The sequence below is a fragment of the Poecilia latipinna genome, unplaced genomic scaffold (assembly GCF_001443285.1).
Source record: "Poecilia latipinna isolate Pla-1442-1.1 unplaced genomic scaffold, P_latipinna-1.0 Scaffold1036, whole genome shotgun sequence".
Classification (NCBI taxonomy): Eukaryota; Metazoa; Chordata; class Actinopteri; order Cyprinodontiformes; family Poeciliidae; genus Poecilia; species Poecilia latipinna.
Window position 1 is genome coordinate 233,100 of NW_015113652.1, and position 27,136 is coordinate 260,235.

Consider the following 27,136-nt stretch of genomic DNA (forward strand, 5'->3'; position numbering starts at 1 on the left):
GGCTCAAAAACCCAGGACGAGACTAGAAGCAATTGGAACCAAAAACAAATGCAAACCAAATTAGTAGAAACACAAAATAACAAAATAATGTTAGACAAAAGAAAACAAACCCCACCTTGCCCCAACCCAGTCCTAAGGCTGTGCCCAGCAAGCTAATAAAAAATATAAAGAGCTATGCATCGCTTGTGGTTCTGCGATATTTGTGGTTCTGTATGGTTTGTGGGAGCATAATAGGCAACAGCAGCAATCTGCAATACCAAAAGAAAACAATGACGCATCTGCTGACAATAATAGACAGGTAAAGTAGTGACATAAAAATCCATTTATCCTACCAGTATTAAATGTCCACGATCCAAACACTCTCACAGCAACCCGATGAGCACGGCGCCAGCGCTCATCTGACCTGAGAGCCAACTCAAACGACGGACCCAACAAACACACACAGATTGGCGTGCACACCCGGTGCCTATATACTCTTAATGAGCCCGACAAGGCTGTGAACGGAAGTGAAGGTGGGGAACGGGGCCTAGATGTGTTCAAGGGCCCAAACCGGGTGGGAATTTACAACCACTGGATGTCAACTATGTTTTCCAGTAAAACCACCCGGTTACATGTTAAAAATAGTTACTGCATCTTGTCAGAGCGACTCTTGTCTTCTGCACTTTTAATTTCTATGAAACAAAAACAGAAAACCAAGAGAAGTTTCTCAGACTGCCAGCAGATGGCGCCACTTTCAGCCCGGAGCTGCTGTCTGAAAATAAAACAGATGAGACGCATAACGTGAACTCAGCTCTGAGTAGGTTTGTTGACAGATCTCTACTAATGTATGTAAGATGTTGTTGTCCCATCTGGACCAGAACCAAAGTTTGTTGAAGACTCAATATGTTTTTGCAAAATCTAGTGATTGTAATTATTCTTTGTTTTGTTTGTTTGTTTTAACATTTTGTCAGGTTACAACCACAACCTTTGATCTGCTTTATTATTATTATTATTATTATTATTATTATTATTATTATTATTATTTTCTAAATAATAATCTCTTCCAAAGTAATTGTGAAGAAGAGGAAGGATAGAGTTTTTATAGTTTTCTACATGTAAAGATCATAAAATGAGAACAATTATCAGTAACAACCAGCATTTCTTAATTCATAGTTTTTTTCTTATGGAGGAGTGGAAGGAATAAGAGAGTTTTCTCTTTACAGCAAATCATGTTGTTGCAGCTGATAGTAAACAAAGTATCAGATGAAACTAAAATTAAACTTTCTGATTGAAAACCTGGTTATATTATTCCACCAAATATTAATATTTCTGAACTCTTTACAACATTAATATTGTTTCTAATGAACTTGTTTTCTTTGTATTATTTGAGATCTGAAAGCTCTGCATCTTTTTGTTATTTTGGCCATTTCTCATTGTCTGCCAATACTAAATTTTTGGTTGGATTTTCAGATGCATGTTGTCAGTAGTTCATAGAATAAAAGAACAATGTTCATTTTACTCCAACATTTACCTATAAAAAGTAAAACCAGAGAAACTGATCATTTTAAGTGGACTCTTAATTTTTCCAGGGCTGCATATAAATATAAACCCACTGTTTATAGGTAAATTTACACAGTTTCTGATTCTAAATTCATAAAATGAAAGCAGATTTTTAGCATGTCGATAACATAATCAGGGAGTCATTCAGGAAAATCCCTGAAGATATTCCTGTCCAAGTCCCTCTGCAAAAAAAAGTCAAAGATTTACGCCTCAAAAAATTAATTTCTCTTTTAAAAAAAAGGAAAGAAAATCAGAGGAGTCCACTGAAGCTGCTATGCTGCACAGAGATGGGACTCTTCCAGGAGAACCGGTTTGATCTTTCTGTCTCTTCAGGGTTCGTCCAGAAACCTTCAGCCACGTTAAACCTGTGAGGACATGAACAGGAAGTCAGTAACCAAACAAGCTCTTAAAAAAATCACTTTGCATCAGCGATCCTGGAAATCTCTGCCCGTCCTGCGTAAATCTGCTGCTCTCCGTCGCTCAGACTGAACTCATGCTCTCCGCCACCTGCTGCACACACTCCTCCACCTTCCTCTGTCTGCGCACAGCGCCTCGCTCTCCTCCTCCCCCACCGCGGCCCCTGTGACCTCCGCCCCCCCCTCCGCCGGGACTCCTTCCCCGACAACTGCCAGCCCCTTTACATTTTAGGCGTTTCTCTGGCCCTCGGGTTCAGAATGGCTCACAACAAGTGCATAAAAGTAGCTCAGCCCGGCTCTCGCTCTGCAGCCTCTGAGCTCCAACCCCCCCTGCAAACACACATTTCCTAATCCATGCAGTGCAAAGGAGGCCTCACCCATTTAGCTCCCATCCACCAGCATTTAGAGAGTTTATCGCCTCCTCCTGCTCCCGGGATTAGAAACCTTACACTGCAAAAACACAGAATATCACCAAGTATTGGTAAATATATTCGTACACTTGAAATAACACAAAATTAACTTATAGGTAACTTCTCATCAAGCTTAATTTAACTAAGTAATTCTTGATAAAATGCACTAGTTTCACTTGCAGGGAAACATTATTCCTGCTTAAGTGAGAAATGTGTTCGTGAAACTGACACTTTTTATATCTAAATCCAATAATTACTGATTTAAAACAACCTGATTTATTGAGCTGAGTTGTTTTTTGTCTTAACACTGAAATATTTGCTCTAGAAACTTTTTGAAAATATTTTGTTAGTGTAGGGATTTCTTCTGTTTGTGCTTCTTTGTCGCACTTTGACTTTATGAATCAAAGTTCATATCAGAAGAAGTTATCCTGACGACCTGCTCTTCTTAAATCATGAATTAAGTTTGGTTAATCCCTTTAAAAAAAAAAAAAAGTTAAGCTCAATTTCACAAGCCAGAAGCAGAACAGGACCTGTCTGACAGCATGAAGTAGGCTGAGAGATCATAAAGAAATTCAAGAACATTCACATTGATCGGACGGAAAAGGATCAGAGTGTCATTTACTTTGACTTTACTTGTATTAATAGTTCTGATTTATTGTGTTTTTTTTATTTCGGTAGTACTTCCTGGTTATGAAGAGGCAAAATAATAATAGAAATCCACAAACGGAGAAACCACAGAGCAGTAATAAAACTCCAAGAGCCAAATGAGGCGACATCCACTGTGTCCCAAAAGAGCAAAGTTCAAAGTTTAAACCTCCATAAGGTCAACATTTATGATTTAATAATAGGAAAGAACCTGGGCATCCAGGGCAAAAATCACGGGAAAACAATGACTCATCCTATATACACACAAAAAGTGTCTTGATTGTCCCAAAGACTCATGGGAAATATTTTTTGATCTGATGAGAAACCAGTGGAAACTTCTGGAAGCTTTCTGTCCTCGTTTTGTCGACAAAAAAACAGAAACAAATGAGGAGAGATCAAGACCAGAGGGGACGTGAAGGAGCTAACATGAACATCCCTGGATGGTAAAACGAATGAGAATGAAGATTCCTGAGTGGTCTAGTAAAAGTACAGCCCTAAATCTTAAATGCAAAGCCATACACAAATCCAAGAATTTAAAAAGTAAAGACTGATTGATGAGTCTGGCTGTCTTTAAATTTTTCCAGTTGAGTTTCCCAAATAACAGCCGTCCTATAACAGTTTAGCTTTTGTGCAAAGGTTGAATTTGAGCTGATTTACATTCCTCTGGGTTATGTTAATGTAGGTTAATGTGCACTGTCCTAATCAAAGGACTGAAATTAAATGAAATGAAGCATAATTCTGTCCTTCCCATCCTCCTCCTCTCTGAACACTTAGCCATCTTTGCACTTCAACACACTAACAAGCATGTGCGCACATGTACACAGTCTCCACATTTCTCTCTCTCTCTCTCTCTCTCTTTCTCTCTCTCTCTCTCTCTCTCTCTCTCTCTCACACACACACACACACACACACACACACACACACACACACACACACACACACACACACACACACACACCTCCACCACCTCCAGCAGAGTTATAATTATTCCGGCTGCTGCTGCAGTGACAGAGCAGAGTATAGGCTCCTCTGCAGGAGGATAAGGTTTCAGCTGGCGGCCGGTCCAGCTCTTACTGAGCCATGTGCTCTGCAAAAAGATTTAAAAAAATGAAGCGCTGAATTAATTCAGAGGATGAAATGCATCTGTACGCAGGTGGGATGAGTGTGAATCGCTCTGCAGAGGGAAATCAGTGCATAGTGAGTGAGTGAGTGAGTGAGTGAGTGAGAGGGCTTGAATTGTCTTATAAAGCCTGAAGGAGTTTAATTCATCACGTTTCATGATTAGAAACGTAAGAAAATCCCTAAAAGTTTTCATCAAGTTAATTTCCATGAATCCACCAGCCTCAGCGGGACCATCCCGGCTCTGCTCTCTGCGGCCTAAATCGGTTCGCATGAGGGAAGCGTTTTCCCATTTTAAGGCCGGATGAGGCCTACTAGCAGCAAATCTATAACCCTGCTTGGCAGCAACTGGCATCTCCCCTAGAAACCCTCCCGGCGGCCCGCGGCGGCTCCTTATACGGCCGTCTAGGTGGGTCTGCGGGGCTCGAAGGGAGGTCAGGGCGACAGGCCCATACATGGAGCGCCCGCTCTGCTCGCTGGGGGCGCCCAGCGTCACTCTGGATCCCCATCAATGAGAGCCACCCCACCAGAACCCCCTGCCCCCGCAAACACACCCACCCACCCACTCCCGCCGCCGGTGCCTGGCAGCATCCTAATATGGCCGATGGCCGGGATGGGGGCCAGTGCTGAGCTTTGTGAATGGTGGACTCTCGGTATAAAAGGCGGACGGGCAGCGGCCAGGACTCCAGCTGGTTCAGCAGCAGCACTGGTTGGGTCGTTCTCTCCGAGCCGCAGACAAACACCTAAGGTAAGACTCCTGCGAGGATCGGCCGCTTTCCGAAGCTTCTCGTCCCGGTCGGAGCCGCAGACTGTAGGCCTTAGAGAACCGGCGGAGCGTCCGGGGAACATGTAGGACCAGATAGTTTGTGAAAAATACACACGATAAAGAGGAATAGTTACAGTCTAAGAATCTGAAACTGTAAGACTAACCCTAAGTAATAATTGGCATTGATTAAGCGCAAAGTTACTGTTGGCCTTACCTGTTTCCTCACGGTATTTGCCTTTAATTTTGAGGATTTTTAAGTCAACATTTTGGCTTCATTTTGGCCAAATTTTGATTTAAAAATTCCTCAAAAGTATTTTTAGATCAAAACACACAACGTGCTTTGTTGTATGTTTCCTCAGACAACAACGAGGGAACAGGTAACCCAAATGTGATTTTAAAATTCCTCGAAATTAATTTTTAAATTGCACAAATGATGTCCAGTTACATAATAAAACATCCCTTTTTTTGTCAAAGTCAAATTTACTATTCAGCTTTTGTCTATTAAATCTAATCAAATAGTGTTTTAATTTTCCATTTAAAGCCTATTATAATTCCTAACGGCATAATTCTCCCAATTCTTGTAATCCTTGGAGTTATCTTTAGTAATTTAGACGTCAAATTAACGCAGTCGTTTTAATCTGAAGGAAATCTGCGGGTTCCTTAAAGGCTGCGCGTGGATTTAATCCATATATTCCCACACGGTGAGGTGACTCGGTGCGCTCTGATCTTCCTGTTTCTCTCCTGGGTGACAGAAGCCAACATGTGTGACGACGATGAGACTACCGCCCTCGTGTGCGACAACGGCTCCGGCCTGGTGAAGGCTGGCTTCGCCGGAGACGACGCCCCCAGGGCCGTGTTCCCCTCCATCGTCGGCCGCCCCCGTCACCAGGTAACCAACGAAGAAGAAAAGCCTCCAAATTATTAGACTTTAATAGAAACTAGTAGTAGCAACTATGGCACCTGAGCCTGTTACCTACATAAAAAGCAGAGATATTAGTAAATATTTTAATGGCTAGCATCATGTTTAAGTTTAGTTTCTCAGAGTGAGCCGTGTAACTGCGGCTCAGTCACTGAGACTAAATTTGTCACTTGTGCTGTCTTTGTGGCGCACGCCGTTATTTGGCACATTTACGCAATGATCGCTATGCGAAGCCGCACAAAGGTCGTTCCTCTGCACTCACCCCCATGGATAACCTTCTCCCTCCCTCCTCCTCCAGGGTGTCATGGTCGGTATGGGTCAGAAGGACTCCTACGTCGGCGACGAGGCCCAGAGCAAGAGGGGTATCCTGACTCTGAAGTACCCCATCGAGCACGGCATCATCACCAACTGGGACGACATGGAGAAGATCTGGCACCACACCTTCTACAACGAGCTGAGAGTGGCCCCCGAGGAGCACCCAACCCTGCTCACTGAGGCCCCCCTGAACCCCAAGGCCAACAGGGAGAAGATGACCCAGATCATGTTTGAGACCTTCAACGTCCCCGCCATGTATGTGGCCATCCAGGCTGTGCTGTCCCTGTACGCTTCCGGCCGTACCACTGGTGAGAACAACAGCTACAAACAACTTACCTAAAGAGTCTTCAGATTGGAAACCTTTACGCACAGCATTTCTTGGAATGTTTACGCACATAATTTAGTCGCATCATGATTAATAGTTTTAAGATTCTTTTCAGGATGACTCGGGATTTTTTTTCCCGCAGCGACTCCTCACAAAGAGCCATACAATTTACCTACTGGATAACTTTACGCACCTTTCTTTGAATACTTTTACACATACTTTAGTCACATCGTTGTTTAATAGTTTTAAGATTATTTTTAAGTCTTACTAAACTCATCCTCTTGCATCAACTCAGAAGCGACTTTTCACAAAGAATTGAATATTTTTTCAGATTGGATAACTTTACGCACATTTCCTTGAATATTCACGCTCAGACTTTAGTCGCATCCCATCTACAGTTTTAAGATATATACATTTTTAAGATCACTGGGGATTTTCTACGCTGCGACTCCTCAGAAAGATACACATTTTTCCTGAGTATTTTTCAGAATGGATAATTTTACGCAAAACATTTCTTTGAATATTTACGCACCTACATTAGTCGCAACACGTCGAATTATGTTTAATAGTTTTAAGATTTTTTTTTTTTGAAGGATCATTCGAGATTTTCTCCGCTGCAACTCCTCACAAAGATACACACAAACTACCTGAGTATTTTTCAGATCGGACAATTGTAGGCACAGCCTTTACGCACAGAATTTCTTTTAGAATCTATGCACATACCGTCACATCATGTTATGTAGTTTTGAGATGTTTGTTTGTTTTTTAGGATTACTCGAGCTTTACTAACCTCACCCTCTTGCCTCCTCTCAGGTATTGTGCTGGATGCTGGTGATGGTGTGACCCACAACGTCCCAGTCTATGAGGGTTACGCCCTGCCCCACGCCATCATGCGTCTGGACCTGGCTGGTCGCGATCTGACCGACTACCTGATGAAGATCCTGACTGAGCGTGGCTACTCTTTCGTGACCACCGGTGAGGGACTCACCTTAGCGCATGTTTACTGACAGCCGCCGCTCTTTGGCTCTCTGAATAATAACTCATGGATCTTCCTCCCTGCAGCTGAGCGTGAGATCGTGCGCGACATCAAGGAGAAGCTGTGCTACGTGGCCCTGGACTTCGAGAACGAGATGGCGACCGCTGCCTCCTCCTCCTCCCTGGAGAAGAGCTACGAGCTTCCCGACGGTCAGGTCATCACCATCGGTAACGAGAGGTTCCGTTGCCCCGAGACTCTCTTCCAGCCTTCCTTCATCGGTACTCCAAATGTTCTTATTCTTCATCTTAAAATGGCAACCATGACTCCACGTTAGTCCTCCTAACACTTGCGCTCTCACCTTACCAGGAATGGAGTCCGCTGGCATCCATGAGACTGCCTACAACAGCATCATGAAGTGCGACATTGACATCCGTAAGGATCTGTACGCCAACAATGTGCTCTCCGGCGGTACCACCATGTACCCTGGTATTGCTGACCGTATGCAGAAGGAGATCACTGCCCTGGCTCCCAGCACCATGAAGATCAAGGTAAACAAACCAGATCACAACTTTTTTTTTTACGAACAAATTTCAGCTTCTTGACTGGTTTTTTAACTAAACTCCCGCCGCCTTCCTTTCCTCTCTCTAGATCATTGCTCCTCCCGAGAGGAAGTACTCCGTCTGGATCGGTGGCTCCATCCTGGCTTCCCTGTCCACCTTCCAGCAGATGTGGATCTCCAAGCAGGAGTACGACGAGGCCGGCCCCAGCATTGTCCACAGGAAGTGCTTCTAAATCCTCCATCTTCTTCTTCTCCATCACCACCGGCAGCCTGGAGAACGAGCGAGGAGGAAGGAAGAGCTCTGCGGCACAGCAACACTCTGCTGTCAATGGACTGGCTGTTTGCGCCGTTGACATCCATATGCAATTTATATTGGTTTAAAATCTGCATATTTCATAGCTGTTTGTTGTTTGTGTTGCACGGAGAAAGGCTGTGAAAACAACCACTGAACCATGCATACACCAAAAAAACTTTAATAAAAAAAGAAATAACAACGACATGTTGCCCAACACATGTGAATGTAAGTGTATATACATATTGATAATTTATTAAAGTCCATTATTTGGTATTTTTCGCCCCTGGCCTTGGTTTTCTCTTAAATGGGAAGGTGGAGAAACTAAAAATGCAGGGTTTCCTTTAAAAACGACCTAAAGTTAAACCAAGAGCTGAACTTTTGGAGTATTTGTCATAAATCTGGACAAAATTTTAAAAACTGCCACAAAAAGATAATGTGACTTTTCCTTTTTTAAAACAATAAATTCTGAGCTTAACTTCAGTTCTTAACATGCAGAACATATTACTATAAATGGTTTGATATTATAACTCTTAAATTGTCAGTTCCATTTCTCCAAAAAACGTAGAAATTTTCTTAATTTTTCACCTCTTAAATGCCGGTTTTAGCGATCAAAAGCTCACTTTCTCTTTTTTCCTATCTGATATATTTGTAAATTTGATTTTCTTTCCTTTGGTGGAAGTGAGTTTCATCTGAACCTGAGAGAATCAAACATCAACATCATCACTGAATCGATCAATTAATCAATTCCTCCACATGACCCTTGAACACAAAAATAACTACATTAGTGACCGACATGCAGCATAAAACATAAAAAGGTTTTCCAATAAAATCCGTCACTGACTTTTAACCTCTTATAAGAAATTACATATTTTTTCCTCAAAAATAACAATATCTGGTTTCCACCATAAGTGTCCAAATTTCTAATTGAAAACGGTTTGAAAACAATGAACATTGTTATTGTTATTTTATTCTATGAACTACTGACAACATGTCTCTGAAATTCCAAGCAAAAATGTAGTTTTTATTTGCAGAAAATGAGAAATGGTGAAAATAACGAAAACAATGCAGAGGTTTCAGACCTAAAGTAATGCAAAGAAAACAAGTTCATGATCATTTATAAATAACAGTACTGATGTTTTAGCTCAGGAAGAGTTCAGAAATCAGTATTTGGTGGAATAGCCGGGAGGTTTTCAGTGCAGTGGGCTCTTCATTTATTCCAGAGCTTTACATTTTTAAATTTCTTCATGAATGTCAGACGAAAACATTCATAAAAAGCAAGAATAAAAATCACCAAACTACACAACCTGACCAAATGTTGTGGCATTTGCGATAAGACTGCCAACCTTACGGAACAAACAGTGGAGTTAATGACTTAGTAGTGAAGCCACATGTCAGACAGAGAGACGGATATGTGGGATGAAGGTGCGTCACCTCATCATCAGTTGTGATTGGCGGACCGCTCGGTCACAAAAGTGGGAACATCTTCAACACGCACATTCAGAATAGCACTTGGCAGGAATGCGCAAAGGCAACAGGCGCAACAGGAGCGGCTCTGCTGTTATAGCCGACCCGGATCAGTAGCGCTGGGACACCGGACACCCGCTCCGGAATCCCGTCGAGCTGCCACATGCTCCTCCCTGGCCCCCGGACCATTTTTAGTCGAAAGCATACTGTGTTCAGAGGGACCCTCTCCGCAAGCTCTGCCTTATATGAATATGAGCTCACCAGGTTATCCGAGAGGGGCAGAGGGTCCAGAAAATTACTCAAGTAAGAGTAAGAAAGTACCAATCACTTAAAAATTACCTGGAGCAAAATATAAAGTTATGTGGGAATTTGGGTATTTTGAATATCAAATTTATTCATATTAATAACATAATTACAAAAAAACAAAACCTGTATTTTTTTTTTTCAAATATATATTTTTCTCAATACAAAACTTCTAAAAATGTTTAAAAAAAACTGTGTGTGTCTGTATCTGGTGATTTTTTAGTTAAAACATGTTTGTTTTTCATTCAGTAGGTAGAAAATCCAGACATTTTAAGTAAGAGTAAAAATACTTAATAATAAAATTACTCAAGTAAAAGTAAAAAGTACAGCGTAGTAAAAAATACTCATAAAAGTACATTTTATCCAAAAAGTTACTCAAGTCAATGTAACTGAGTAAATGTAACTAGTTACTACGCAGCTCTGGAGGGGGAGCCTGATAAAACAACAGGAGGTTTATCATCTCTGCCTCGCACTGACAGATGCAGCTGATATGAAACGACTTTCTTAAATTCACAGGATACAAAAAAAAGAGGAGGGAAAAAAAGGCAACGTTATTATTCAAAGCATCAGTCACCTAAACACTTAAACATTTCAAGCTCAAACGGAGAAAACTGAGCATCAGAAAACAGGGATAAAGCGCCTGTTGCGGGGGTGTGTTTGGCTTTTTAAAAGCGTCCTCGCCGGTGGGCGGAGCTAAGTCCTGTGTCATTACAGCAGAACCATCTGTTCTGGGCCGCTTCCTGACATCCGAGCTCGCAGTAAGTATGTGTACTGTATACAAAATTAGATCTGTGCAGGCAAGAGTCGCTCCCGTCGAGCAGGTCAACTGTTGTGGACTGGACGGAGTGTTTGATGGATTTACTGAGCTGGTACCGGAGCTGCCGCCGACAGGCGATTACAGCGCTCCATGGTGCCATGATTAATCTGACGTGCAGACTGTACATAACAGTGATATATTTGTTATTAAAAGGTTGCGCTGCACAACATGCAGGCTATTTTAATGACAGCAAACTGTGCATACTTTAAAAGGAGAACATAGACACTGCATTGAGCCAATGTGTGTCATATAGAAAACCAGAAACATGTTTAATGGTTCCTGGTGGATGTGTTAAAAATAGTCGTTCTACATGATTTCTTTCGTACCCGAGCTGGTGGACTGGCGTCAGCTGAGTCGACACTTGCATGTAAAGTCAAGCCAGCTCTCTCTTAAAGACCATCGTCGCGCATATATGGTGCATTACGGTAATAGGTCAGTAGGGGGAGCTTGTAGGAGATAAAAATAGGAATGAAGCATAACTATAAAAAATGGATGACATCTACACATTCTTCCACATCCAAATTCTGTGTCCACAATGAATATTTTATAATTTTATTGCACATTTTTGGAGATAAACTCGGTCAAAGTACCTCATAATGCCACTTTTGCCTCATCTTCGTGAATTTATTTCTTCCAAATCTTCAGAAGTGACAGCAAAAGTTCTTGGGGATCTATTAAATTATTAAAATTTGTATCCAGAATAGATATTTTATAATATCATTATACTCTTTGGACTTGGTTTGTTATCAGCTATCCAAATAACCTCTGCATGTCCATACAGATAAGAAAATATATTTTGTGGCGTTATCAGAGATATCAGAGATATCCTACCTTCACAAGAAGTGTTTTTTTATTCTACAAAGTGTTTCAAATGAATAACTTACCCAGAGGTCTGTTTTACAAGGTAGAATGAATGAAAAATATACTATAAAAACAGATTAACAGACATCAAACAACTAAATCTTCTTTACTTCTGAATAATTATGCACAAACTTCTTGAACTTCAACTTTTAAGTAAATCTAATATGGACACACAGCATAGTCTCACTCTTTTCTCTGTGTACAATCATCTACAGGCAGTGCAAATACAAGCTACTGTCACATAATGTAATTCCCTACAAAAGTAAAATCAGTCAATGTTATCAATCGTAGTAGCCTATATTTTTCTCAAAAGCTTGATTAAAGTTAAGATTTATTTGTTAAATGCCTGTTAATCTGTTTTTAGATATTTTTTCATTTATTCTGTCTTGTGAAAAGATTTCTTCTAAGGCTATTTTATATTTTAAAAAATGATAAAGTATTTATTGTGTATATATGTGTGTGCTATGCATATAAATGTTTTATGGCTGTGCTTCTCCTTTTCTCTTTTTCTTTTACTAATTATGTTGCTTTTGTTTTGAGCCCATCTTCTTCGGGTTACGATGTCGAGTTCTCTTTTATGACGGAGGAGACGTTTTGTATTGTCCATGTATTCATTCATTGCTGCCTTGAAAAAGTTTTGTATATATATTTTAGAAAGTATTCTGACTATTCCTAGTGTAAAAAAATTATCTGGCTGCCGTAAATGATATAGAAAAAATAAATATTAATTTTCAGAAACTACTATGCTTAATTTTACTATAACTGATTAAAAATATTCACCAGCCGTGACTGACAAATTATTGCTTACAGTTACTAAATGGAAATTACGGTAACAAACCTATTCGAATCTGTTGTCGACGTAATCTTGGCAGCCAATCAGAGGAAGAAATGAGAGTTACGTCACCGCGTTCAGGAAATTTCTGATAGTCACGTAGTTATGGCAGACAGACTCCTCGCTATCCTTGTAGCCGATATTTTGAAAGATTTAGAAAGCAGATGTCATTCTTCACAGTTTCATTGGAACCGGACTCTGGTTCTGTTTTTATTGCCCGAAAAGCGAGCTTTAAGCCCATCAGTTAGAAAGTAGGCGGGTCCTTGAACGGCATCCTGTGCTGCTATTGGTTTAAACTGTTGTTGGTATGGTTTAAATGTCTGGCGGTGATAAACAAAGATCTTGGTGTGAGGAGTTTTAGCTGTTACAACACTGTTGTCACTCTTGCTATAGACTTATTGTGATAAAGTCTTTGGTTTATTTTTGCTCCTTTTTTATGTTTAAACAGGGACAAGATGGTGACTAAAAGGATCCGCTCAGAGTACATGAAGAAGTTCAAAGACCCCAAATGGGAGACTTACACCAAGTGTTATGAAGAGTTGCTGGCTTACAGGCTGACCCGGAGGCTGCTGGAGAACACACACAACCCCTGGTTCTGGAACGGCTCTGACAGCGACTCGGACTCGGGAGGAAGGAGCCCTCCTCACCCCAGTAAGAACCAGGTTGAAGCCGGCGGAGGCAGAGCTGAAACAGAGGAGCCCGAGGGGGTCAAGACGGGCAGACAGCAGGAAACCAGAACCACCGGAGCCGGACCTAGACGTGCTGTCCAGAACGAGGAGCAGATCAGGCCTGACCCACAGTCCTCAGCACACAGTAAGCGTTCAATTAAAAGAGTAATATAGCATCATGCTGTGATGTTTGCCTGTTATTGTGTGTGATATGACTCACTGCTTAGGTTCACAGTGTGACGATATCAGGGAGTCAAACAAAGCAGTTCAGGGAGAGGAAGAGGAGTTTTCTGCTCCACTCAGAGACGAAGGTAAGCTATTGTCAAATGTCATTTTAAAATGCCGAGTACCTAAAGTATCACACAATTTAAGAGAAGCTTTCCAACTTTATTATGTTTATATATAGTGTGCTATATTTTTGATAGGGGTGCACCGATTTATCAGCACTGTTTTCCTTAATTTTGGGAGATCATTGATCGGTCATTACTTGCATGTTAAGCTGATCTACCTCAGCAACGGTCTAAAAATCAGCCGTTGTCCTCTTCTTGTCTCCTGTGAGAGAGGTTTGACTGACAGAGTGTCCCACCAGGTCACCTTTGCATGTTTGGAGTTAAACAGTCACTCCATTGTTAAAAACTCAGTGACTTTCCTGCTATATTTAGCAGCATTTCAGACAAAAAGTGATTGGTATCAGCCAAAACTGGAATCGGCAAGTAAGGCTTTTTAGAGATCTGAAATCAGAAATCGGCCTGAAAATTGTAATTAGTGCGCCCCTAATTTTTGATCTTCATTCTAGTCGGTAGGAAAACAGATGTATCTCTGAATTAGTATTGAATTAATCAGATAAAACACATACCCTTAACATTTCTGCTGAATACAGTACTTTATGTTATTGTCAACAAGCCTCTTTTCAGGGAAAATATTTCAGGTTTTTACCTTTTTCTTTTTTCTTTTTAGCAATAATGTTTACAGTCATTTTGGTTGTAACAGAAAAATTGTGTTGTTATTCACTGAATATCAGAAAACGAATAATTAGCTTAAAATGGTTTCAGAGTAATTTTGCTATAGTTAGACAGTCACACTGAAAAAATAAGAGAAATAAATTCATTTTCCTGCATGTAGATATTGACTTGAAAAAGTGACTTGTAATTTGAATTTTCTGCAAAACACTCCATGGAAAGGATTAAGATATTTGACTGCCAAGTCAAATATAAAATAGCCTTTGATGAAATTTTTTCACAAGACAGAATAAATGAAAAAATATCTAAAAACAGATTAGTCAGAACCTCTCACCACTGAAAACATTTTCTGCTTTTTGTGCAAAAAAACAAAACAAACAAAAAAAACCTAAACTTTATGGGAAACGGATCAGTCTGAGATGATGTAACACATTTTTTAAACCAGTTGATACTCCTGTCGCTGTAAATGTTTGTTTTTTGATACAGAAAAATCAGCTTCAAAACTGAAACTATATATATTCTACACAAAAATGTAGAAAAAATAAATAAATAAATATATGATTAAAACACGTTTGTTTTTTTAAATGGAATTTACACAAAACTCCTCAAATGGCATAGTTTTCCCTTCACCTGGTTCAAATTCACTATATTGATTAGTTTTTTTGTTTTAAATATCTGAAACCCGGCCAAACTAGTGGTGTGACCTTTCCTGTTTAATTCTCTGTTTTCACCTAATGCTATTGTGTTTATTATTATTATTATTATTATTATTATTATTATTATTATTATTATTATTATTATTATTATTATTGAGTAGTTATGAGGCAGCAGTGGAGAAAATGTAAACTGCTGCTGTGGCAGTTGCTCAACAAGTTGTTGCTAGGTAACCAAAGAATGAGAGAGTTGCTAGGCAACCAAAGAGCGAGTGAGGGAGTTGATTCCACCAACCTTTAGTTTGAGCAGTTAAAGTCTTTCCTCTTCCTACATCTCCCAGAATGCCATACGATTCTGGATCAGAATCCAATGAAATTATTGATAATTCTATCGAACGTGTTGGTATTGATCATGTGTGCATTGCAATATATACTGTTACTGATTTATTGTCCAGCCCCAGGTTAGGATTTGTTAAAGTTTTTCTTTTCATTTTCCAGAAAAAGAGACGAGAGCAGCCCGACCTCACCAAGGAAAACCCTCCAAATCAACGAGACCAGCCTGGCGCTCCCAGCGCGTGAGGCCTGTACGGCAGCTCAAAGAGGACACAAAGGAGAAACGCCATGCTTTCGCTCTGTATGGCTCAGGAGAGAAGGATGCAAACATCGCAAATAGGAAGACTCACAACGTCGGTCCTGCAGCTTCTACTGCTGAGGTGACGTAATGCCTGGTGTACCTGTCATTCTCTAAACATGAAATATAACCGGTCGTTTCACGGACAGATTCATGAATCGGCTCTGCGTGCAAAGACCAGACGGCAGGTGGAGCGGCAGATCCAGTCCCGGCGACCTGGGCGGCGTCGGGCCAAATCAGCGGACCCAAATAAAGCCGAGATGGTGGTTCAACCCGAGTTCAACCCCTGGCTCACTGAGTACATGCGCTGCTTCTCCGCTCGCTCCCGATAGGACAGCGGCAGAACATCAGCACCAACAGCCATCATTCCTGCCTCTAGAAACAGCGGAAGTTCAGACACATGGCACATTTTACGAGCTCTAAGTCTCACTGCGACTTGTCTTCATGGAAAACATCTCAAACTCAGGGATTTTATACAAGATGGAGGACAATCATGTAAGAAAAGTTTTGGTAGTTTTACGACGAACTGAAGTTTTGTCACATAAAGACATTTGGTAACACTTGAACTTGAAGGGGTGTGCATAGTGGTGCGTTCACACCAAACGCGTTACGCGCGTCAAAAACGCGTCGACAGCTTCAAGTTTGACGCATGTGTACTTTGAGTCAGACGTTTGACATTTTGCTCTAGATGTCAGTCGCTCTAGTCGGAGGTTTAGAGGAGACTCCTTGGCGTACATGTCCCTCAAACTCTTCCACCGTCTCCTGCATGTTTCGTCTAAATAAATACAACGTTTATTTAACGTGTTTCAACGTTTTTGCTGGACGGATTTGGATGGATCAAATCCGGGGAAATATTTTTCAAATAGTTATAACTTACTCCACATCCCAACTTCCTGATCCTCTCCCAAGTCAAGTCCTTTCTATTCCTGTCTGCGTAGTCGTAGCTCGATTGGTCGTAGATTACAGGACGAGAGCAAACAGCGACAATTAGTTTATTCTCCATAGTTTTATTTTTCTGAGATCACGTCGGAAAATGCAAAACTACGACTGGCTAAAGTTCAGATTTTCCAGCGTTGAACGCATCAAACACTGGAAACGCTTCAAATCGCGCAGTACTTGACGCGCCTCCACATATGACTATTTATGACTGTTGTAATGAAGTTTCATTTGGTAAATAATGACTTTAAATGAACGTTTTAATTGCACTTTGCATTAAAAATGGCATTAACAAATTAAATTTTATAACATTCAGTCTTATGCACATCCCTTCAAATGAAGCTTTGCCAGACATTGAAATTAGTGTTAGTAGTTCACATTGAATCTTACAGCCATACTTTGACGCAAATCCTTTAAGACATCCAGTAAAAGGACCACTTTGTTATGGAGATGATGATCTACAGAGGAGCGACTCCTGGGTAAAAGAATCGGATGAAGATTCCTGTTCTTGAAGAAACTTTTGAACTTGTATAAACAATAATTCAAGGATTCAGTGTTGGCCAGAAGTTTACATACTCATCGTTTTGTTAGGGAGGAGTGATGAGGCAACATATAGCAAGAGTAAGGTGAGCAGGTTTGAATTAGTTTAGGAGAGGACCAGCAGGAGGCGCTGCAGTCCCCAACCTGACGTCAAGGTGAGCAGCTCTTCATCCATCTGCTTCTTCCTCACCCACACAGCGCTGTTTTCCTCTCAGAACCAACCAAATCTGTTTTAATACTCCCAAAAGTAAATTTTTTCTTTTCAAAAAGGTAACTCAAGTAAATGTAACTAGTTACTGTTGAACTCTGAATGCTGCACAGAGCTCATCAAACCTCAGAAATCTTTCAACAGCTAAACTAACTTAGCTTTATCATCATGACTGTAACGTTTCTGATTTGTAATAAAACCTGCAGAGTGTCTAAATCTGTTTATTGTGGTTTAACTGGAATTATGATAAAGAAGATATAAACAGTTTGGATTTTGTTTTCCTGTTGCAAACCGGTCACTAATTTCACTTTTTTCTCTCTTTCTCTCCACGATTTTCTTATATCGTCTGAATTACAGCTTGTAACGATGTTGGTTCTGGATGTGGTGATAAAAGGAACAGAAAGTTTCCTCCATCTGCCTGGAAGAGGCTCGTCAGCGGGGAAAAATACCCAGAATGCACCAGGAACACCTGGTTTTATTTAGAAATGTTCTCAAATTATTTAGACTCATACCTGCTTCCTTGACATTTTGAAACATTTCCTGTCGTCACCATCTTTAAGGGATTTTATTCTTTCTTCTGTCTCCTTTTGGGTTTTTGCTGTCTTCCTTCATCTGTTATTGTTCATAAATTAAGACTGCTGGTTTAACTTCAGGCAGATTGCGTCCTTTTTAATTTAAAATAAACTAAAAGATTGTAAAACATTTTCTTAACTAGGTGTTAATCAGGGTCACTCTAGATCTTTTTCCACATGTAACTTTTTTTTTTTTACCAGAAAAAAACAAAATGATCAATTTAGTGTGTGAGATACGGTCAGCTTAGATCCAGTCCAAAGTATAACAGAGATTATAATCTGAGATTTCTGTCACTGAATGTGAAAAAAATGATGTAAATATTAATAGTTTACTTGTGTTAATATGAAATGTTGTAATTATTTTTAATATTTTATATTTGTGGTTGCTGTTAACTTAAACTAGTTTGTATTGCCACATTAACTGTTTAATCATGATTACACTTGAAACTTATAAATATAAACTATATTTTGCTTTTGATCAAATATTTTACAGAAGTTAAACATTAGAAACGGTGGGAAGACTGTTTTAATCTCTTTTTCGTCATTGTTGTAGCATCATGTTCATTATTAGTCTGTAATTATGTGCACCATTTCACTTTAAAAACAGTTGATTTTCTGTGTTCTCAGATAAATGCGGAGAAACAGAAAATGTTTATTGTTTAGGTTTCTACAGTAATACTTTCACAGTTTCTTCTGTTTTTCACAAAATCTGTACAAACATTTAAATGACTGAAAGATGAACGTCGGGTCATGTGACCTGAAGCTTTTAGTGAAACATTTTTCTACCACATTGCTGAGTTTGTGACTGGCAGCATCAAAATATACCAACCTTTTCAAATGATCACACTTTAAAAACTGCTAAGATTTTAAATCTGATCATTTTTACCCTTTTAAATCTTTAGGTAGAGATTTGAGCCTATTTGAGCAGAGTGGAGGAAATAAAAAGTTTCATTTTTTTTACATTGTAAGCTTTTGAAAACTTGGTTTTCCTGTTCAGGTTCATCTAAATAAAACAGTTTGATTAAAAAAAATCAGTTTTGAGTATTTTAATAATGCAAATAAAGAGAGGTGGAGATTTATTACACAGAATTTAAACCTGAATTGATTATTTCTATTAGCCAGAGTTGGCAAATAGAAACTTCTTGAGGAACTTTTTGATACTTTTAGGAGTATTTTTACTACAATGTGTTTTTTACTTCATTATAAAGTATCAGATATCCAATGTGAGTACCGTAACTTCACTGAATGATGAAAGGGAAAAAATGATTTGGAAAATGTTTTCCTTTGCCTGTTTTTGTTGTTTTGTAATTATGTTAATATGAATTATTTTTTATGTTAATATGAATTATTTATGTTGGTTCTTAAAATATCAAAAATTTCACATAGCTTAATATTTTGGTCCAACTAATGATGTAATTAAATATTAAATTGTTTTGATCAGTTAGTAATTATCTTTTTACCAAATACTATTTTACTCTTGAGTAATTTCTTAGACAGCTACGTTTTACTTCAAGTATATCTATAGAAAGCTTAGTGGAAGGAAGAAATGTGGATCTCCCACTGAGATCCAGTGGGAGGTTTTTAGTTTGTGATGATTTGATCATAAAATAATCATTGTTTGAAATATAATGGTATATGTAATAAATTTATTAGAATATCACTTTTTGAATCGAATTACAGAAACTGAACTTTTAGATGGTTTTCAAATCAGAATATAAAGGATTCAAATGAATAAATCTTTGAGTTTGACTCTAAATATTGAAGTTTTTCCTTCACAGATGTGAAGCTGTAGAGAAATAAAAAAACAAAAACACATATTCGGTGATGTATTTGTCGTTTTATTTCAAAAACATATGCCAATTATCAAACAATAAATTAAAAATCTATGATATTTATGACAAAACATACATGGAAACAAAAGAATCTGATGACAAAAAACAAAACACAAAATGACGACATCCAGATGTGAAACAGCGAAAGCCACCGTCGTATTTCAGACTAAATATGAAAAGCTGCTTTAGTTTGAACCGTGATGGAAAAGTTTAGAGTTTTGTCCTTATTATGGCTTTAATTAAGCTATGTAGGATGATGATAACTAAAGCAAAGTGACGTGTTAACCTTAAAAGATTAAAATAAATAAAGCACACAACAGATAAGCTTCTGTCTGCAGCTGTGATTGGTTAGCATCAGTCGGGTTTTCATGTAAACAAGCAACAATTAGTGAGAGATCTGCCACTTCACTGGCTGCAGGACAAACGAGTTACACAACCGTTAAACATGTTAAAGTGGCGACCCGTCCTTCACACATGGAGCACGAGGAGCCAGTGTTTTTAAATATACAGTGGAGCATGAAAATGATGCTAATATGACTTCTAATGTGTTACAGATGGAATATCAGCTATAATAAAATACTCCGTCTGGAAAGCATGCGTCGGTCTCTATTTACAGAAACTCTGTACAGCGAAGAAAGGGAAACCAGGGGGTTTAATGCAAGAAAGACAGCGGGGAAGGGAGGGTGTGTTAGCTGAGGAGGAGTTAATGAGGGCAACGTTTGGTGTTTAAACTAGAGAGGGAAACGAAGAGAACAGAAGTTCAGGGGGGTTAAAGTTTGGTTTCCATGCCAAAGAGTCGATGATAAAGTCGTCTGGTTTGCATCAATTCATCCACATTCAAGCTGGAGCAAAACGCCAACCTATTTTACTAACAAATTATCCAGTCAAATCTTGTTTATGTTATATGGACTGAAGGTGGAGTCCAGACTGCATCGGAGGGAATACAGTGTGAGACATGCAAACGTTTAGCATCCTGGGTGGGATGGTCTGGGGCCATTTTGGTCCAGTAAAGCAGCGAACTGCTGGGAAGATGGCCGATCTGAGGGAGGGGAGAGGGGCCAGAAGGACTTCTCAGCTCTCTGCACATGCAGAAATGAAAATAAAGACTCTGAAGGGTCCGTGCAAAGGTCAAGGGAGGGGTCACCAGCCAGCAACCTGAACCCAACACTGTCAGGCCCTCCATGGCTCTTCTTCTTCTTCTGGTCTTTATAAACCTGCCCCAAACAGAAACACTGGGTGAATAAGCAACAATGCAATTTAAAAAAAACATAAAGGATGAATTATGAGGCAGTCATGGTTAACAAAAAGGTGAGAAATAAATTAGAACTGAAACGATTAATTGTGATTAATCAAATATGAAGTAACTGTGCTCAAAATTTATCATTGCGGTCAAATCTCCAGGTTGTTATATCTGAAACATTATGACTGTGAATGCAAACATGCCCTGATTCGGATTTCAAAGTAAATCTAAACTCTGCAACAATAGATTAGAGCTGAAACGATTAATCAGATTAATCGTGATTAATTGATGTTATCGTAGCATCTTGTTCTCAAAATGTATGTTTGCATTCAAATCTCCAGGTTGAAATCTGAAACATTATGATTATAAATGCCCTGATAAACATCTCAAAGTATGTGTAAATTCTGTTATAATAGATTAGAACTGAAGCGATTAATCGGATAAATCAATTATCAAAGTTATGGTCAACTAATTTACTAATCGATTAATTGTTAACTAGAGTGTAGAGACCCCAAAAAGTTATATTTTACTGAAAGAACAAGATATTCAAAGTAGTAATTAAAACAAATCCATACAAAAACTAAATACATTTTGCGCTTACGATAAAGAATGAATATTTATCTGTAAATATTTTTGACTCAAAACTCCTCAAACGGCATTTTAGCTTCACCTGTTCAAATTCTTAAATTTAGATGCATCCTGTGCTAAAACTAAATGCTGTGCTGTTGCATTTTAAACAATAAAATGTTTATTTTCTTATTTAAAAACAGAAACATATTTGTTTATTTGCATTTTTATGTATTTTTAATATTGCATAAAACAGGCTCAAGTGGTTCAATTAAAAAATATGCAGAATGTGTCAATTTTTTAAAAACTGATTAATTGATTACTTGTCAAAATAATAGATAGAATAAAATAAATAAATGTACCCATAATTATATTATTGCATCATTAAAGCTGAACTCCTGATTTAATGAAGGTGTAACTAATGACTTTATGTACTGATTTCATTGGAAACCTCTGGTTCTCTAAACCTTTTCACCTTCATGTAGTGAATTGCATGGAGTCCACTAGCAGCCGCAGTCCTGGGAGCCCTGCGGCTGAGCGCGGCGCGGAGAGCGCAGCTGTCGCAGCGCCGCGTCGCCGTACTGGATGCCTGAACCCATCCGCTCTGGATCCAACTCCCCTAGAGAGGCGACCAGACAGCAGAGGAAAAGTTAGAAGAACCGAGGCGCGTTGGATTTACATAACCAAGAAGAAAGAAGAAAGGTTTGGTGACTGCCAACAGAACGAGGCTAAAGTAGTTTCCAGATGAATAAACTGGAAAATGTACTCAAGAGTAGCACTACTACTACAACATAGTTTTACTCAAGTAAAAGTTACCAAGAAATTACTCAAGTAAGAGGAAAAAAGTATTTGGTAAGAAGTCCACTGACTGAGAAACTGATCAAATTATTAGTAATTTAATATTAAAAATTACATCATCAGACGGAGAGAAATATAAAGTCAAGTGAAAAATGTTGGTATTTTAATGAACCAAAATGACAAATATTCATACAAGTAACAAAAAAATAACAATCAGACTAAAGAAAATGTTTCCAAATAATTTTATTTCTCCCTATGAAGCTGATAAAACTTTAACAAAAACTGGAGGGGTGTGTCTGATTAATTTTTTTTTAAAAACATTTTTGTCTTTCATTCAGTGGGTAGAAAACCCACTGAAATTTTATTCAAGTAAGCGTAAAAATACTTCACAATAAAGTTACTTAAATAAAAGTAAAAAGTAGTAAAAATACTCGTAAAAGTAATTTTGTTCAAAAAAGTTACTCCAGTAAATGTAACTGAGTAACTGTAACTCTGACTTGGATGAAGTGATGGTCTGTGTTGGGCGACGGGTCGGGTTCCTACCAGACTCGATCTTGTTGAGGATTTTGCGAGCGCACTGGACGAAGGCCTCCTCGACGTTCTCCCCCGTCAGCGCGCTGGTCTCCAGGAACATCAGCTCTGAGACACAAACACCCGCAGATTAGAGCCTCTGGTTTTCTGCACACAGCATGGTGAGTGAGTCAAACATCATCTGTTCAGATCCTCCAACTGAGCAGCGGTGACCAAACTGAGGCCCGGGGGCCAGAAATGGCCCCCAAATGCAATTCAAGAATGATACAGATTTGTTCATTAAGCTTTTTTTTTTAATCAGTGTAAGATTATCGCTGACACAGCAGTAGAAAATGTTAAGTCGTATTTTTATAATAATCAATCCAGAAACTTTTACTGAAAAGCCGACATCACTGAGCCCAATTCAGCTTTTAGTTTATTAACTTTTATGAATATAGCAGGAGTTTTCACAGAAAGAGACCCAAATTCTGCTGAGAATAAATTAGTTCGATCAAATCCCAAATGTGAAAACTAAACAAATTTCTTCTAATAGAACAAAAAAAAAAAAAAAAAGCGAGTCTACTTTATTGGCTTGATTTTTAAAATTTTCTTTTCTCGTGAGTTTTGTTGACTCGACAGTTTTGGTCCGTGTCCAAACCGTCTGGACGGCCCTGAAGTTCAGCTGTTGACTGTATGATGCGTTTATGACGTCTTCCTGATGTGAAACTGCAACTAAACTTCAGACTTATTGACTGATTTATTGACGCAGATTGTTTTTAATTCGGTCAGAAAGCTTCCTGGATCAGCCGGTACCGTTTTCCTGAGCGAACCGCGACGCCTCCAGGAACGTGACCTCTCTGTCGGCGTCCAGGTCCTTCTTGTTCCCGCAGAGGATGATGACGATGTTTTGACTGGCCAGCATCCTGGCGTCGCTCAGCCACGTGGTCAAAGCGTTGTACGTTTCCCGACTGCAGAGACGGACAGGAGTGAACAGGCGAAGCTGCAGAAACGGATCTACGACTGGATTCGGTTTGGTACCTGGTGATGTCGTAGACCAGCAGCGCTCCTGCGGCTCCTCTGTAGTAACTTCTGGTCACAGACCTGACGGACGCAGACACACAGCAGATTAACGGAGATCTGGATAAACACAGTCAAGCCATCACAGACATTCTGGATGTCAGGTTTTCACTGGATCAAAATGCTGCTGCTGCTGCCAAAACATCACAACTCTTCATGTCCTGAACAAGATGGAGTCAAAAATTAAATAATCAGATTTATTCAAAGGTTCAGAAAGTTTAGAAATAATCCAGGATTAGTTCTGACTTTAGTGTTAAAATATCAAATGTCCTTTTATTTTATATGAAACCCTGAAAATGACAACAATCTTAAAAAGAGGTTTATATGTCTGAAGTAATAGATTAATAACAGAATAGATTATTCTGTATTGATCCCCAAAGTCGTTTTCGTTTTGGGCCAAATCCAGATCAAAATGCTCTTAAAGGGCCGGTTGTGCCAGAATATAATAAAACCTGTTCAAGCTGTTAAAATATCAATGAATTCTTAAAATTTAATATTATTGAACAGCTTTTCAATCCCGCCAGGATTTTGTGATTCTTTTTGTGATTTTTTCACAGTAAAAATCAAAGTGTTTGTGGTAGTAATTTGGAAATATTTGCGATGTTTGCATTTATTTATGACGGTCAATGCGACTGTTTATTACTCGCTGTACAGATCATAAACTATAATCTGACATCAATTAAAGCTGAGGCAGCTGTTTAGCACAAGTAAGAAAGTTTTGACAATTTTTGAGAAAAATCTGCAATAAACTCCCAATTAAGAATTGGCAGAAAAGAGTGTGGGAATTTGTTGATTTTATGTAAATTTCCACAATAAGTTTCAAGAAACTGGAGGAACTGATTGATAAAAACTGCATTAATTTGATTGATAACACAATATTTAAGCACACTTAGAGTCTAGAATCTAGAGGACCACATAAAAAGCTATGGCGGGCCAGATTTGGCCCACGAGCCTCAAGTTTGACACGTGTCCTCAAAAAATTGCTTATATTTTTAAGCTTCATAACTCTTTGGATCTCCTGAAGTCTAAAGAATATAGTTTAAGTTAAAGTATTCGGTCTGTTTTTATTATTGGTTGCCTACGATAACGCCTTGCTTCTGTCACTCCATCTCTGCTTCTGATTGGCTGATCAGCGCTGCTTGACGACTCTTCTGGAAGTTCTGGTTTCTGGTGAGTTTAAGGTTTGTGAAGGTCAAACAAAAACATCTTACCCAACAGGATTAAACTCAGGATGGATTACCGTGCTGGATTAAAAAAGTTTAATGTATTTATCCTAAGTTGTGTCAAACTCAGTTCCAAACCATAAAGTGAGGGACAAATGAACATCCAAACACCAGTGACCAGAGCAACATCATTTATCGTTTCAGACATTTTCTAATGCACTGTGTTGTTTTTCTTCTTAATCGTTTTATTCCAGCTGTGTTGCTTGTGGTCGTTACTGGTTGGTCTGAGGTAGTAAAGGCTGGAGGCTCCGTGTTAACGATGCGATTCACCTGAAGCGTTCTTGTCCTGCGGTGTCCCAGATCTGCAGTTTGACCGTTTTGTTGACGACACTGATGATCTTTGAGCCAAACTCCACACCAATCGTGTGGTTAGATTCATCCTTAACTGGAAGGAAAAAGAACATAAAATAAATGAACATGCAGGTCCTGTCGTCATTAAAATATTTAAAACTGTCTCAGTTAATCAACCTAAGAAACTGAACAAAACAATTTGAAATCTGAAAGCAGAGGAAGCCGTAAGAGAAGCTGAACGCTTCCACGTCTTCCTGACTTACATCTCTTCTCTATGAACTGGTGCAGCAGGCAGGATTTGCCTGTCCCAGCATTCCCAATCACCAGGAATTTAAAGAGGAAATCTGCAGATGGGAGATAGAAAAAAAAAACCTTAAGAAAATGTTTTTATATTCTGTAAAGTTTTGCATTTGAGAGTACTGCTGCCTTGGAGCAAGAATGTCGGCCTGGAAAACAAAAACAAAACAAAGAATCATCTGTTTGTCTGTCATGTTTGGTTTTACATTTCTGTAAATAGATTTGGGAGGTTAGTGATGTTCTTAATGCTGTGAAGAACAGGCAAACAGTTGTGCAATACCATCTGAGAGGCCTTACAGATTAAAATAAAACCCTGTTAAAAGATGCTTTGTGATCATTTCACACACTAACGTTTAACATAATAAACATTCAGCGTTAACCATACATTAATTACCAGTAATTCCAGATTACTTTAATTGAAAGGGACCTTAAACAGGCATCTACTTTGGACTGTTGTAGTCCAAAGTAACTTTATAAGCAGCAGCCATGTCAGCGAGTAACTAATTCAATACTTTGAATTCAACATCTCATCTAGACTAAGAGTTAAAGTTTTCTAATCTAGCAAGCAGACTGCAGATTCTCCTAAATGTTTTAGAGTCCTGATCTTAACATCAACCTGTCTGTCTGGGAATGCCTGGAGGTCCAGAAGGATCTGAGGAATCTGGGAATGCCTAGAGGTCCAGAAGGATCTGAGGAATCTGGGAATGCCTGGAGGTCCAGAAGGATCTGAGGAATCTGGGAATGCCTAGAGGTCCAGAAGGATCTGAGGAATCTCACATCAGATCTGTGACCTGACCTCCAACAACCAACAGGCTAAAAAACTACAGGCACGAAACAAACTGGTTTCGTTTGATTTGGGTTTTCCTTCGCTGCGATTTGTTATTAACATTTTCACTTTTGAAAGTAAAGTCTTCCCATTTCTGCCTAAAAGTGTTGCAGATATAACACAAAAAGTTTAACACCAGATCCATTTTAGTTTATCATTAAATAAATAGCGCATAGCGACATACATGGTAGAGCATTAACTAAATAAAGCAATAAAGCAACACAAAACGTCCTTTTTAAGAGAAGAGTTACAGATTTCTAAAGGCTTTATTATATCCCTGTGCTATCATCCATTCGAATAGGATATTCTTGTGTTTTTTGTTCTTCTCTAAGCATGTAAACCCTAAAAGGTCAGTTTGATCCATAAGAACCGCCACGGTAAACTCGACTGTAAGATCTATTTAGACTGACAGCTTTGTTCAGAGACTTGAGTCGCTTTGTAAGTGGCTCGGTTAGCCTGGAAGCTATGTGTTTTCGTTGGGAAAAAGCCCTATCGACACACCTGCCTCCTTCTCCTCCCTGCGGCTAAAGAAACAAGCTAACAGCGGCCCCTCCGCAACAACACCGCCCGCTTACCGTAGGACTCCGACATCGCCAGGGTGGCGGCTTAACAGCAAACCGATGGGAGCGAAAAACAGCAGCTGACAAATAAATTGCTAGCTAAGTAAAGAAATATAGTCCCGTCGAGGATTTCCGTGGATTCCAGCTGATTTTCCCTTCCGATTTCCCGTGTGTTGTTTCAAAATAA

The 27,136-nt window shown here is 39.2% G+C and overlaps 3 protein-coding genes across 6 annotated transcripts; 2 read left to right on the top strand and 1 right to left on the bottom strand.

Annotated features, from left to right (window-relative positions):
• The first annotated feature begins 4,769 nt into the window (after nucleotides 1-4,769).
• On the top strand, nucleotides 4,770-8,557 carry acta1b (actin alpha 1, skeletal muscle b). Its single transcript, XM_015051238.1, has 7 exons — nucleotides 4,770-4,877; nucleotides 5,648-5,784; nucleotides 6,113-6,437; nucleotides 7,268-7,429; nucleotides 7,517-7,708; nucleotides 7,797-7,978; nucleotides 8,079-8,557. The coding sequence occupies exons 2-7, from the start codon at nucleotides 5,656-5,658 to the stop codon at nucleotides 8,220-8,222; spliced, it is 1,134 nt and encodes a 377-aa protein (XP_014906724.1). The 5' UTR covers nucleotides 4,770-4,877; nucleotides 5,648-5,655; the 3' UTR covers nucleotides 8,223-8,557.
• A 2,149-nt stretch (nucleotides 8,558-10,706) lies between these two features.
• Nucleotides 10,707-18,751, top strand: ccsapb (centriole, cilia and spindle-associated protein b). Of its 4 annotated transcripts, none has more exons than XM_015051215.1 (5): nucleotides 10,707-10,809; nucleotides 13,010-13,374; nucleotides 13,457-13,540; nucleotides 15,340-15,554; nucleotides 15,622-18,751. In XM_015051215.1, the coding sequence occupies exons 2-5, from the start codon at nucleotides 13,017-13,019 to the stop codon at nucleotides 15,802-15,804; spliced, it is 840 nt and encodes a 279-aa protein (XP_014906701.1). In that variant the 5' UTR covers nucleotides 10,707-10,809; nucleotides 13,010-13,016; the 3' UTR covers nucleotides 15,805-18,751. The 4 variants fall into 4 exon arrangements, with proteins under 4 accessions (XP_014906701.1, XP_014906699.1, XP_014906702.1 ...); XM_015051213.1 differs by having other exon boundaries at nucleotides 10,718-10,809; nucleotides 13,001-13,374; XM_015051216.1 differs by lacking the exon at nucleotides 10,707-10,809 and adding an exon at nucleotides 12,642-12,908.
• Nucleotides 18,752-19,794: 1,043 nt separating this feature from the next.
• On the bottom strand, nucleotides 19,795-27,128 carry rab4a (RAB4a, member RAS oncogene family). The gene is made up of 8 exons (XM_015051225.1): nucleotides 26,965-27,128; nucleotides 25,530-25,610; nucleotides 25,246-25,360; nucleotides 23,714-23,776; nucleotides 23,489-23,643; nucleotides 22,709-22,804; nucleotides 21,843-21,986; nucleotides 19,795-20,774 (listed from the first exon to the last, which is right to left on the bottom strand). The coding sequence occupies exons 1-7, from the start codon at nucleotides 26,978-26,980 to the stop codon at nucleotides 21,871-21,873; spliced, it is 642 nt and encodes a 213-aa protein (XP_014906711.1). The 5' UTR covers nucleotides 26,981-27,128; the 3' UTR covers nucleotides 19,795-20,774; nucleotides 21,843-21,870.
• Nucleotides 27,129-27,136: the final 8 nt, after the last annotated feature.